This window comes from Gallus gallus, chromosome 1 (assembly GCF_016699485.2).
Source record: "Gallus gallus isolate bGalGal1 chromosome 1, bGalGal1.mat.broiler.GRCg7b, whole genome shotgun sequence".
NCBI classification, from domain to species: Eukaryota; Metazoa; Chordata; class Aves; order Galliformes; family Phasianidae; genus Gallus; species Gallus gallus.
The window spans coordinates 16,354,926-16,369,779 of NC_052532.1; the positions used below are offsets into that span (position 1 = coordinate 16,354,926).

At 42.1% G+C, this 14,854-nt stretch overlaps 1 protein-coding gene across 2 annotated transcripts in view; it reads right to left on the reverse strand.

Moving 5' to 3' along the window:
- CERK (ceramide kinase) overlaps nt 1-1,244 on the reverse strand; it is a 43,332-nt gene extending 42,088 nt beyond the window's left edge. For both annotated transcript variants that reach the window (XM_040700935.2, NM_001031340.2), the window contains exon 1: nt 987-1,244. In XM_040700935.2, the coding sequence (XP_040556869.1) occupies nt 987-1,125 (139 nt within the window). In that variant the 5' untranslated portion in view covers nt 1,126-1,244. The remainder of the gene's footprint in view (nt 1-986) is intronic.
- Nucleotides 1,245-14,854: the final 13,610 nt, after the last annotated feature.

Genomic DNA, 14,854 nt, shown 5'->3' on the forward strand with positions numbered 1-14,854 from the left:
TGCAGTTTTAAAGTCAGCCCTATTGAAACTGCACAAATGGGAAACTACAAACAACTCTGTTAGCACATTATAGAGTATCACAGTCTATATTAAATATTTCCAGGACTGGAATGCACGCAGGTTAAACCTTCTGTTCCACAGAGGCCTGCAGAAAGCAAAGTGCTTCAAGTATAACTACTTGGCAAAAAACAAAACTGCCTCAGCATGGAAGTGTTTTTTTAGCCTTATCTAAGTCACGTTGATGAAATAAAGTCACTTTTAAAGTTCCCTTAGTGCGTCACTAATCCTACTGTGATTAACGTAAATGCAACATCAAAAGCTGCAGGCTGCCACGTATTAACAAGAAACAACAGGGTGAAATTAAACAAGCAGGAGGTTTTCTCATCCAGCTGCAGGTCGGGTTCCTCCCTTTGTTATCAGAGCCACTTTCCCAGATGCTGAACAGCACGCTCTGAAAAGCGAGCAGCGCTCACATGAAGCGCAGGGCTCCCCGGACAGCTCTCGGCACCCTACCAGGGCATGCGGCGGCCCGGCCCGGCGCAGCACCGCTGCCCGCAGCCGACAGCCCCGGAGCTGCTCTGCCTCTGAGCGGCCCGGCCCGGCCCTAAGGCTTCGCTGCTTGCTAGGCTCCAAAGGGCCTCGTTTCCTTAAACCGCCATCTGCCTTCAGCGGCTGGACTCTGAACCCCAGACGCTGCGGGTTACACCGGCTGGCCCTTGCGAGGATAAAGTCCCCCGACACGTGCGGGAAACGCTCGGCTCAACAAAGCGCCTCCACAAAGCGCCCCGCGCGAGCAGGAAGCCGCGGGACCCGGCTGCGCTCAGGGTCACACCAGCCCCGGGCCGCCCCGAAGCCGCTGCCCTGCCCTGCCCGCCCCGCCGAGCACAGGCCGGCCCCGACACAGGCCGCCCGGCCCGGCAGGTGCTCCGCGCCGCCCCCCTCCCCTCCGCGGCCCGGGAGCGCTCCGCTCCCACAGCTCCACTCACCGGCGCCGCGGCGCGGCGGGCGAGGGTCGCGCCAGGCCAGCAGCCCCCGCTCATCGTCTAAGGTCACCTCCCAGCAGCGCTGCCCCAGCCCCAGCGAGGACGCGAGCCGGAGCCTCCGACCGCCCGGGAGCTGCTCCATGGCCGCCGAGAGCCCGGGCCCGGCGCGTTCCGCTACCGCATGGCCTGCAGCGGGCCACCGCCGCGGGGCGACCCGGCAGCTAACGGCGCCCCTCGCCCGCCGCTACCCGGCCTGGCCCCGAGGCGGGACGCGGCGTCAGCGCCTACGCCAGCGCCGCCGGGTCGGCCTCCGCCGTGCGGGGCGGGGCCTGTGGGCCGCGGGGTCGGCTCGGCGCCGCCCGGTTCCGGTTCGGTCCCGCTCTACTCGGTCCGCGCGAAGCGTCGTGGCCTCGGCAGAAAAAGACGAGTTCAGACGCTGCTGAGCTCTTACTGCTGTTGTGCTTTTTGTGGGAGGATCAAACACCTCTCAAAGCGACAGTGAGGCAATGAAAGAGTAATGTGTCTGCCTGAGTAATCCCACAGACCTCCCAGTGTAACCTTGCCTTCTCCTCTGTAAGCGTATGTTGTGTTGGAACACACCTACAGGGATCACCCAGTCCAACTGCCTGACCACTTAAGGGCTGACGCTCAGATAAAACCTGTCATGAAGAGCATCACCCAGATGCTTCTGGAACACTGCAGGCATGGGGCACCAACCACCTCTCCAGGCAGGCTATCCCACTGTCTAACCATCCTCGCAGAAAAGAGGTTCTTCCTGATGTCCAACCCAATCTTCCCCTGACGCAGCTCTGAGCCATCCTTCCTATCTGTCTCTGGGTATCAGGGAGAAGGGACCACACCTCTCTCTCCAGTGCCTCTCTGCAGGAAGCTCAGGGCAGGGCAGCCCTCAGTCTCCTTCCCTCCAGGCCTGACACACCGAAAGCCCTTTCCCACTTCCCACAGGACATGCCTTCCAGATCAGAAGTAATTGGCTTGTCCTTGGCAATAATTCTAGGTGATTAAACTCTTGAGTCTTTGTTGTCCTTCACGTCCTCCATGGTGTCATTGTGAATCACAGAATCATGGAATGGCTCTGTTTGGATGGTTCCTTAAACGTCGTTTAGTTCCAATCCCCCTGTCATGAGCAGGATTGCCAACCATTAGATCAGACTGCCTGTTAGATCCCACCTGGTCCTGAACACCTCCAGGGATGGGGCATCCACAGCTTCTCTGGGCAGCTGTGCCAGGGCCTCACCACCCTCTGAGTAAAGAATTAGCTTCTAACATCTAACTTAAACCTCCCCTCTTTCAGTGTAAATCCACTCATCTCTGTAAGCACCAGAAGCCTACTTAAAATACAGGCCAGAGCGAGGCAATTCCTTTGACTCTGACCTTATTGGAGACGTGATTCTGAGTATTATCTACAGTTTAGAGAAAAAAAAAATGCTGATCTGTTCTTATTTATTTCCAGCCCTGGACCTGGGCAAAAATTCCTGCTTCACAGAGGATGGCACAGAGCCCTCTGGCTTGCTTTGCTCAGAGCCAGCACAGGTCTAAGTGCTTGAGTTTGCACAAGAGCACTTGAGCTCTGCTCTGAACCATTCAGTGTACTCAGAGCGTGTTCTGAAAACAAATGACCTTGTCATTTTCACCTGAACTATGTGTTTGGGATGGTCTTGAACAAGTACATTTCATGTATTCTTGTCATCTTGTTTGTTGATGCTTGCAACACACTTTCCTCTGGCCTTGAAAAGCATGATGTTGTCATCTTTATTTTGTCATGTGCTTTGGTATCTCATGCTGCCACACTTCCAAGGAAACTATCCTGTATTACTCAGCTGTATTACTCTTTACACTTTGGAATCCGTCCTCCCCACAGACACCCAAACACCTGTGAAGTTCTTCATACTGAGGCTTAAAGTAAAGCTCATTTGTCCTGAAAGTCTGTTGTGAGCATTACTCAGCCAAATGCACCACTTTGCAGCCATTAATGTCCTACTGGTCCTTTACATTGTGCCAGCTACATCATCTGTTACTGTCTACATCATCTGTAACCATCTCTATCTACTGTTACTACCTCTCCTCCACTAGGACCGTAATATCCCTGGTCCGAGAAGGATCTTTTTGTTCTGAATAGTTCTGTATCTAGCACATTTCACCCCTGTTGTGTATAACAATATTATTATTCCTGCAAGCCACAACAGTGACGTGGAAACCACAGTCTAATGCAGATGAAATGCAACAGAACCTCTTTCAGTGCTGACCCCCTCAGACACTCTGTAGGAGCTGACAGCTTCAGTATTGAAAATATTATGTGGGGGTAGTTATTTTAACAATGAGCAGAATAGATCTAATCTTTTGTATTCCACAGTCACCTGAATCAATATTCTTAAGCTGTGATCCGTGCTAGCTGAAGAGGTGAAAAGTTCACTGTTTTTACATTTCTTCCCTATGATTATTTCTTCTCATTCTTATTAACCTGACAACTCTTTTTGTCTTAGCTAGGGCCAAAACCTGCATGTGTTAAATACACAACACTAGCAGAACACTGCAGCATTCTACATTCACATTTCCTGTTTATGTAAGAAAACCTTCACTCCTTGTTTGCACACCATTTTAGCCCAACAATGTTTCAAGCTCCTTTGCAGTACCACAGGGTTTGTGGTGCTGGAACTCTTAACACTGCTGTTTACTGTGCTCTGGCACCCTCTGACAATCCCATGAACATCAGTGTTTGCTTCTTTCCTTAGAAACTAATGGTTAACTTGGAGTCAACACAATGATGGTTTCCTTTTCCCTTTTCCCTTCTCCCTTTTCTCTTTTCCATTCCCTTACCTTTTTTTTTTTTTTTTTTTCCAGTCAGTTTTAGCAGTTTATGATTTTCTTTCCTAACAACAATTGAGAAAGAACTACTTAAGAGTGACTGACTGGGTAAGCTAAAGCATACAAGTGTCAATTATTGTTTTACTGCTTATTGTATTACCCTACAATTACCACTGAGGGGCTGGAACTGCAGAGGCAGTGATGCTGCCAAACTGCAGGATTTATAGCCTAAAATCTTGGTCTGAAGATGGCTGATGACAGGGTTCCAACCCAAGAAATAGTACAGTTTCAAAAGCACCTCACTTTGTTCACAGGTTCATAGAGGCCACAGGAAGGGCTGCAGTTGCAGTTAATTCAGGAACTGTGATACATTGCATAACAAGCACTATTCTCAATGTCAAATGGAAAAAATGCGGGAAGGTAACACAACTTACAGGGCTTATGCCATCTCTACGACCCATTTATTTTATATAGAGAGCAAACAACATTTAAAGCTGCCTTTCTCTCCCCAGTGTCTGATTTTATAATAGGTCATTCATCTCTATAAAAAGTACTTACTCTGAGCAACTTTATGTTGCACTGAAGAGGATCATTACGTGACAATATAGGCAATCAATTAAGGAAGACTTCCAAGCAGGTACATCTTTCTAATTGACAGGAGCAGACAGGTGCTCTTCAGCACAACCTACATTAACAAAACATTGATTTTAATCATTTCAAATTTAAGCTAAATTGCAAAATAATTATCTGGCTTTCTTCCAACTCTTTAGGAGGTTTACTGACTCATTAGGTCCTTGCAACTAATTTTTTCCGCAGTGAAAATCAAGCATGCCCTTTGTATACCTTGGCAGAAGTAGAAGGCACTGTGTATGCAAGCTTATCTTAGACAGGGGAAGGTCTAAAGTGAAAAAAAAAAAGTAGAATATCATAACTGGAGTGAAAGTTGGATAACAGCCACGCAGATGTACCAGAGGTCAAAGGAGAATTGTATTCCATCATGTAGCTGCTCTACAGAGTTCTGTACTGGAAGTAAGAGGGAATCAGATTTTTATGTAGAACTCCAGAAAGCACGTGCAGATGTGACACAACTCTTCAGCCACTGTGCCCTGTGCTCCCAGTGAGATGGCTCCAGGCCCCAGGGAACCTGCAATGGTGCTTGGTCTCACTGAGGGAAGAGAAGTTCCAGATCAGTGGAGATGTTCTTAATACCGACCCTTGAACCTATGTGAGAGCCAGCTCCAGTCTTGTCCAAGTGACTGCTGGAAAAGAAGTGTGGAACTGAAACTGTAATCTCATTGCTCAGGAATTTAAGGCTGGAACCAAAGTCAAGGAAAAGCTGTTGCTTTGCATATTTTTGTCATGCATTGAAACCTATGAAATATTTCTTTTTTTCCACAGAAAGAACTCCCCAAGAAAGTTTCAAGATAGCTGCTTGGAAGTTATCTTTTTATTATTATTATTATTATTATTTTATTTTATTGCATCTTGGGAAGATTGAAGAACTTACAATGAATCAAATTCTGTTCTCAAGTATGCATGCAACAGAACAGTGCAAATACACTCAAAGGCCACATTTGGTTACTGACAAACTAAAGGTCGAAGTTTATAGAAGACAGAAAAATAATTCATTTTTAACATTAAATTAATGGCTAATATTCTAATTCTCTTTCTACTTACCAGCAAATAAATACTAAAGAGTGAGTGGAATATTCTTGCCACTGATAGAAAGAATGACATCACTTTCTCTATAAAAATACCTGGTTATTTTGAAGCGCTTCTGTGCTTATAAGTTTAAATTACAGTTATTACTGAAAATTATTTGGAAAAAGCTGTTTTAAAGGCTTGTCAGAAAGGATGATTGCAGCCTTTTATTCACTTGAACTAAAAGGTAATTGAGAGAAAGTTGTTGATATACTGGAAGGAATGGATCCAGAAGATAATTTTTCTTTTGAAGGGAAATGTCACATTCTATTCCTGAGCCATGGAAATTTACAGATTCCTTCCTTTCTTCCAAAGCTCCCATCTACCTCTACGTACCCTGTATAAACTACCCATCACTGTGAAAAGTACTAACTAGGGTTTGTTTCAAGCTGTTAGAGCTGTGGCTTTCACTTACAGATAGACACAGAAGTAGTTGACTGCCTGTATTTCTTTGACAACATCCTGTTTTAATTATTAGCCTCTATTGGACTGCCTCAGGAGCTGTGAGACATATGCACACACCCCTCATCCAACTGCATCCTTTTAAGAAACAATGAAATTAAAGTAGGTCCTTAACTGCAGTGCTTTTAGGCAAGGATAACTGAGGAGGCAGAACTGAAAAAGTGCTGGTAATACCCAAATGCTTTTCTGTTCTGTTCACTCCTCAGTGCTATTAGTTCTTCCAATAAAAGAGCATGCTTCTTTCTGCTTTGCCAATGCCTCTGATCCCTCAGAGCTGCTCTTAGGCCCATGCTGACTTGCATGGAGCATGTCCATTTGGGGTTTTTTTGCAGCTACCTACAGACCCTTTCTACAGAAGAGTTCTAACAGGCAGGAACTCTGGGCAGGCAGACAGTTTTCCGTAGTTCAGATGGAAAGAAACTATTATCAAACTACATATCAAGTAGTAAATTCTCCTATATATACTCTTCCTTAGTATAAGAAAAATCAGATTTTTTGAAGGTTTCTAACTCTGCCTGGGTGGATTTCCTCAGGACATTTACAGGGCATGTGTGTGCAACCAGTGTCACACTTTGCAAATTTCAATAGAGGGCTCCAATCACTGCAAACTGTCTGATGGACAATTAAAGCAGCACATAAAAAGAGCTATAACACCTACTACTTAAACAACCATAGCAGCGTCTTTTCAAGCAGCATGTGAGATCTTTGTGATCTTCAGTAAAACAAAATAGAAATGATCTGAGCAGCACTGTCATTCAAGAAACTCAAATCACTTCTCATGTCAAAGAACCAGTGGACCAATGTTAAAATGTTAGTAGCTTGAAAAAATATAAACTAGGATTTAATTAGAATGTATATATAAATAAACGGTATTTATTAAAAAGTATTTGACTCTTTAGAGATGTCAGGACTGAGACTGTACCTGATACACATAGAGACTAAGATGAAACATAGTTTATACTTTTAGTTTTTTTCTGTTAATCACTGGAATGACCCTGGTGTGTCATTTCTTATGATCCTACCTGTGATCACAGGTGGATTGAGCTCACCTAGAAGCTTGTGAAATGCTTAATCAACACTTTTTCCTGCTCCCTTCTAGACTTTTTGGAACCTTCTTCAATGCTTCAATTATGTTTGGTTCTTGAGAATTTATCACCCATGAACTGTACTCTGAAATACAAAAACCCACACCAATCTCCTTGGAAAACACTTTCTCCTTTTGACCTGCTATTCAAAAGCTCATAGTTTGTTAAGCACCTCTAGAAGACTTCAAATAATTGCAGTTAAAAATGGATGTAGAGGTTCATTTTAGAAGTCCAAGAGGTGTTCAAAGATGTAGCCTCTACTTGGAAGATAGGACAGTTACTGTATGAGGAACAATGATGTTCAGAAGGGCAAAGACATTTGGCTAAACTAAAAATATATGACGCATTAAACTCTTTCTTGTAGATACTGTCATTTTGAAGTAAGGTAGAGTAGATGACTCAGACCTGACTTTCCTGAAAATGTTGATAAATTCATGTTTTATACTTATGAAATTTTGTTTCATATTTCCATTTCTTCTATCTCTCCATTTCAGTTTTGGCAGAAAAACAAAAACCAAATCAAATAGCAACAAAAAATGAACAACAACAACAACAAAAAAAGAAATAAAAACCTCCCACAACCCTCAATAACAATCTTTCTACATAACGCCCTTATCAGAACAAAATTAATTCACAAAATGTAAGACTATTTCTATATATGCATGTACATACATACAAGTTTTCTCAGATTTATCAGTCTTTGAATACAATCTCATCAGTCTTATTATTCACTCATTATTTAATTGGAAATTTACAGATGTACAATCTTTTATTTAAATAATATATACTTTTGCAAAGACAAAGATTCTGGTTGTAGTTTATTTTAAAGTTGTCTGGGGATTTAATGTAGAAGAAGAAAGGTGTTGTTTTTTGTTTGTGTGTTTGTTTGCTCATTTTTGTCTTTAAATTCCAGTGAGCAGTCTCCAGGAAACTGGCGTGAATTAGTTCATGTGATTTAATTAATGATGTTACTTTGGGTGGTTAGTACGATATTCTAAAAATACAATATCAACTTAAAAGAAATGCTTAGAAATACAAGTAAAATTCTCTTTCATAAACTGGGATTCTGAGTGATCAGATCAAAGATAGATTGAAGCACTTTATTTGAATAGTGTAATTTTCACTTTGATTGTTTTTCAACTGAATGCTGAAGCAAGGATGATGACAGCTGGTATGAAGTTGTCTGAATCAGTGATGCTGGAACACAGATACTTGCCAATACTTTGCATAAAAAAACACAAAGCGGAGCTATTTGTGCACTGTGTCTTTTGACATCTCAGCATGCATGTTGACTCGAAATGGATTTCTCTCTTTCTGATATTCTGGTATCAAAATGAGATGGGAAGAGCAGAATATAAAATCAGACGCAGCGATGCAAAAAAAAAAAAGAAAAGAAAAAGAAAAAAAAACGTGGGCAACAGAGAACAGAGTATCTTTTCATCACTGCAATTAAATATTTAATTCTAGCAACCAAATACAATTAAGAGCTTCGCTGTACCTGACTTCATACCTGTTCAAAGAAAAGCCAGTCATCCCGGGGGTAATTCTGAGTATGTTGAAAAGAAAATTCAGAGACTGAAGAGTAACCTGGTAAATATTTGTAATCTGTTTGTCTTGCCTGACAAATGGCTGCCAAACTCATCTGGAGTCCACCATCTTACAGAAAACATTTTTAGAGCTGACTAGTCTACATGTCATACTAAATATAATTTAGAAAAGTTGTAGGTTCTGATGAAAGTGATACATTTTCAAATGATTGCACAGGGTTTTACTCAACAAACTCATTTTGTCAGAACTGTGAATCAAATTTCACTGCAAAGCTTTGAAAAATCAATCATATCCAAGCTATCTCCAGACTGTCAATGCATGTCGTCTTGCGAAAGCCATGACTCAAAAACATAATCCTAAATCACTGTAGCTAAGAAATGGTAATTAGGAGTAATCTATGTTATGGAAAAGAACCTGAGTGCAAAGGAACCATTCAAGCCAATTGCTTTTATGGTTGTATCTACAACAACAAGCCATCAGGAAAAGAGATTACATTGTTAATAACAGATTCTTCGCTTTGATTAGAAAAGGCAATGCAATAATGAGACTTCAACTAATAACACATTCATAATAGATTTAGCTGTGAGAAACTTCCTCCTCTGTCACAGTAGGACGAGTGTAAAATAAATCTGTGCAGGGCCCAAACAGGAACTATAATAGAAACCAGAGAGGCATTGAGATGAAATAAATATTCAGTCTAAAATGGACTCGTACAACATTTCATTCCTCTTGCTGTTTTTAGCAAATTTTGAGACCGTGACTAGAATTCTTAGGACAGAAATGAATGTAATGCTATGCATGCCTTTCACAGCCAGCAGCCACTGGCTACTGAGAAAACATGTGTGACCTACCTGCTGCACCATATGGTTGATTATCTCAACATCACAAATCAATCCACCTTTGGAAGGAAGCATTTTGAAACACCATGGGATAGAACACAAAACGGAGCGAGAGGAATAAAGAAGGGTTGTGTGGACTTTCTCAGTACAACCCCACAACTTTACCATAGGTTGAACGGAAGCGGACAGCACCCGACTACAAACAGGGTAGGAGTAAGATGTAAAAAAAATACATTTTCCCTTTCTTTCTCAGCACAAAACCACCAAACTCATGCACTGCTTCAGAATGCAAACAGTGCTGTGCGTGGCTCCCAGGGGAGATACGCATTGCAGCACTGAAAGCAGCATAGCTTGAAGTTGGGTTAGAAAATACAAACGGCTCCTACGTAACTGAATCAATGCCAACACATTTCTGAAAAATATCAGATAAAAAGCAACATGAGTAATGGCAAAGTAAAACTGAATAAAGACATTAATTTCTTTCACTCTCTGAGAACAGTATGGCTACAAAGCGTATGAAGAAAGGTTGAGGGAACTGCACTTGTTTAGGTTGGAGAAGAGAAGGCTCAGGGGAGACCTCACTGTGGCCTTCCAATATTTGAAAGGAGACTCTGAACAGGAGGGGGAAAGACTTTACGAGGGTGGATAGTGATAGGACAAGGGGGAATGGTTTTAAACTGAGACAGGGGAGGTTTAGGTTAGATATTAGGAGAAAGTTTTTCACACAGAGGGTGCTGACACACTGGAACAGGTTGCCCAAGGAGGCTGTGGATGCCCCATCCATGGAGGCATTCAAGGCCAGGCTGGATGTGGCTCTGGGCAGCCTGGTCTGGTGGTAGGCGACCCTGCACATAGCAGGGGGGTTGAAACTCGATGATCGTTGTAGTCCTTTTCAACCCAGGCCATTCTATGATTCTATGATTCTACTGGTCTTCTAACTTCAAATGGATTTCCAGACCTCAAATCTCCTGGGATATCTGGCAGGAGATATCAGAGGGGTTAGAGCAACTCAAGCGTTGATGGCCACTACCTGATTTTTCATAGTTTCATGACTATGTTTCAAGTTCCTGCTACAGTGCAAGTATTCAGAAAAAACAAACAGGTTTCAAGTAAAATGATGGCTGAATTATAACAGCCTTAAGTTGAAGCAGATACATCTCTGCGCCTTCAGGAGACACAGCTATTGTAAAAACCCTGTACTTACCACCAAACTGAAACATGCTGGCATTTAACAGTTTTGCAACAGTGAAGATATTATCATGCCTAAGTAAATCTTGCATTTGCCCATCTGAGACTGAATCTACAGAGACACATAGCATTAGTATTTGGCTGAGTAACTTATTTCGGCTACTTATTGTAGCAATTTGTTCTTCCCCAGATCCACCTATAATACAACACGCTGCTGCTTATTTATCTACCTCTACCATAAATATTTACAAATAATCTTCTACAGCACCTTATATAAATCACACAGAATCTCAGATTTGTTTCATATTTATTTTACTGGGCAGCTACCTATCTTAACTGACAGCTAGCGAAGTGGCAGTTCTGTGAAATCACAGTATTTTTCATCATTATTGTGGTCTCAGAACCAAAGATGTTCCTGCCATAAGGCGGTGGGTGCTAACATGTTAACATCTGTGCCCATGTGTAACTCCATGCAGAAGATTCCACTTTTTGGTTTGAAGATTAGAAGCACGAGCTGGCAGGGTGCAGTCTATTGTGCTTCTAGGGTATCTTTGAAGTGTTATTATTCATCCTACTTTTCACAAATTCCAGCTCACTGTATGAGAATTGCTTCAGCACTTACTATTGTTTATCCAGACAACACCTACCACTCAATGCTTCTGGCACGATGAGCATAAAGTTAATCTGACTAAAAGTAAAAAGTGTTCACGTGTATGTAGAATACCATTTCATTAAGAGAGGTACACAGAATTCTCGTGTGGCAATTTTCCATGAGTGGAAACCCATGGTTCAATGTATTTTCTATGCAAATCTCTGACTCTTACATGAGCATGGCATGAGCAGTAGTGCTGCATCACTTTTATTTGGTCAAAAAGCAACTGTTAATTAGATGTGATAACAAAATTGTATAAGCACATCAAATATCAAGTTTATGTCTGTCAATGAATTTGAATGTGTATTTTCTTCTTTAAGACATAATCTTTCATTGTCATGGAGTCGTAAGTATTTGAAAGCTGATAGTAAAAGCAGAAAATCTGCCTACAGACCAAATATCTTGTTTACAGCATACTACTGGTGAATAATTGAATCCTACATGAGGCATTTTGTAGCCTGGAATGGTTCAGAAATGAACGCTATTGATTGTTTCAGTGCACCACCTAGCACAAATGCACAAAATAGTACAGACTATGCGGTCTCTAAGATGCAATCATCTCATTTGTTACTATTCAGTGCGGCAAAAAGGTTGGCTTGGAATTCTGCTGACCTTTCCTGCAGCTGAGGACTGTTCTCTCCGACAGCCATCCTTTCATTCTGCCCCAAAGCACAGCTCACTTCTGAGTGGCCAAAGGCTTTCATCAAATCAATGGATGTTCCACAGATTTTATTTTTTCTCTCAGATGCAAAATGGTGGAATTTGAAGAATCATTCCATGGCTTGCCAGAACATTTTAATTACAGAAGGTTTCATCACTTCATTAATCTACAGTAATCTAGATTCCAGGACATTCTACGTGAATGTTTTTTAATCATACTTCTTCATTCTTCAAGCTGCAGTGCAGTTGACCTTTCTGGTGCACCAGTCTGAACTGCAGCAGTGTAGCTGCCATGAGAAACAGGGAGATGCTGCCTTTGGCACACACATTAGTTTTGGACAAATGCAGAAAACACTGGGTCTCCCAACTTTGCTATCTACCACCAACTTTGATACCCTTTACTACCATAATCAGGTGCCAGTCCCTACAGTGCTCTCAGTACAGCCTAGAAATAACAAACAATAGAAACACAAAGCAGTTGAAAAATGAATTATCATGATGGAAAGCAGGTTTTACTCAGGCTTTACAAACAACTTTTTATTACTAGGTATTAAGCAATTAGGCATGAGTCAATATGTAGTATTTCCCGTATAAAGAGATGAAATAAAAATACATAAAAATACAATTTTCAGGTACAGAATTGCCTTTGGTCTGTTTCTGTAGGGCCACGAGATTAAAAATGGGAAGTTAAGACATGATATTTCTGAAAATTCTAATGTGAAAAAACAAGCATTCACAGCCTTGATATTAAAAAATGTAGCAAAAAGGAACAGAAACGCGGCACATCACTCAGGGAAGATTACTTTTATATTGAAGTCTTGGGAAGGAAATTAATCATTGCCGTAAGTGGGCAGAACACAGCTGGGAGTGGCTGAATTGCGTTTGCAGTGGAGGAAAGCTGAGCAGCGCTCTGTGAAGCAGCTCAGCTGGATTCCTGAGCAGTGAGAGGCTGCTAACCACCAGCGCTTCAGAACACCACAGCAGTAAAAGCCCATGAAATGGCTGCAAGAAACCGTTTGGTTGCAGGCCCAGTGGGAATTTCCTCAGCTTTCAAATAGTGGGGGCTGTATGCCAAGATCCCCGCAGCACTGCTTATCTTGAAAGTAAACAGCTGAATGTATTTGGCATGGCTGACTACTGCTGTTCAGGCAGCTTTTATATGGGTTTGTATGGGCACAACTATCATAGCGCTGGAGTTAGGAAAAATCTTTTTCTGAGTCAACATGCTTTTGCTAAATTTCCAGCATGCATGTATAGGGAAGATACGAATTGGCAAAAATCTTTTGAAATAGATAAAGAAACATGAAGAATTTTTAGTCCTCTCAAGCCGAAATCTCCACTTCCTTCCATTACCCACCTACAGCCAAGTGTAGCACTGCTGGGTGCAGCAGAATGGGCTTCTCAAACTTCAAGAAGGATCATTTTTTTTTATTTTTTGTGGATTATCTTTTTACATGATAATCTTAAAGCCATCAGTGTCGCAGTGACTGGAATAAACAGACTTTGCCTCCTAAAACACTAACGCTACTCTCAAAGTAGATAGGTCCCAAAAATGCCAGATTCACATTAGTTGCCCAGTGGTCATGCTGACATGAAAATGAGTCATGTTCAAACAGAAGGCCGGAACGCTTTGATCTTCAGCTGGCTGACACCTGGGCATGCTGCAAGTGGTAATTGGCTTGATCCTGGAGAATGAGATTACCAAACCATTACAGCACTGAGCAGAACCAACCCCTCTACTCAACAGCTGTTTTGCTGGCAGACTCCAGGGACACCTTTTATTGCAATCCCATAAAGAGGTATTAAAAGCAACCTCAGGAGACACTTGCTCTTTCTTGAATAGTCATTATTAGTAATACAAACGTCATTTATTATGGTGCAATGGATGGAAACACTGTTGACAAAGGAGGCGCTCCCTGAGTCCTCCTCTGCAGGTAGGAAGACACTCCTGAGCTATGTGCTTCCTTCCTGCAGGAGAAATCACACACTGAATGTACAGTACTTGATCAGCAAAGAACTAAAACCAAGGCAGTCAGCTTTGATGGTACTTTGTATGAGGGGTACTAAAAGGAATTATTGTTTTGGTCTGTTTCGATGAGAAAAAGCATTGATGCCACAGTATACAGGAGTGAGAGCCACTTACATAAACAGCGATGCTACAATGAGTTCATTTGATTACAGGACAGAGGATAAACAAAGCAGGCTAATTGTAATAGAAAAGAACCAAGTCATGAAGCCCAATCCTCCCACAAAAGCAACAAGACTATTATTGTTGCTGCTATAAAAGTTCTTGGACTATTTCAGAGAAATAAAAAAAGTCTTTGATGAAGTTTATAATCCTTAGAATTCACAGTATCTGTATGTGGACTGTTTATAAAACCAGTGTTTCTTAGAGAAGTGTGAAACATCACCACTTAGGTTCAGTTTCTTCCAGGCGGTGTGTATGCATACACTGAACCACACTTGTCAGGGAAAAATCTATAGCAGTGCAGCATAGATGAGCATCAGAAAGGAAGGCTGTATGGAAAGGGAAATATTCAGAGCACCAAAGTGCCTATTGCTGGCTCATGTCCCCAGGACTCCTAGGCCTATAAGAGATCTCTCAGGTATTGATCCTTTTTCCTTGGGATGAAAGGGATGAGCGATTCCCCTGAAGTTCACAGGAGTTGATGGATGCTACAAAAGGCCTTTCAGAACAGCACTGACAAAGTTGCTTTCTTGTTTCTTCTGCCAGAGGAAACGATCATACGGCTTCAGTGTTGAAATAAACAAAATAGCAAACTAATGCTGAGCAATTCTCTTAAGGTGGAGTGAGTGCTCAGGCTGCTCTTGCACCACAGAAGTTGTGAACCCAAAAGTGGGTTCTGCTTTGTTTGGGTTTAAAGAAAAAAGCTGGAGAGGATCACGGTGATT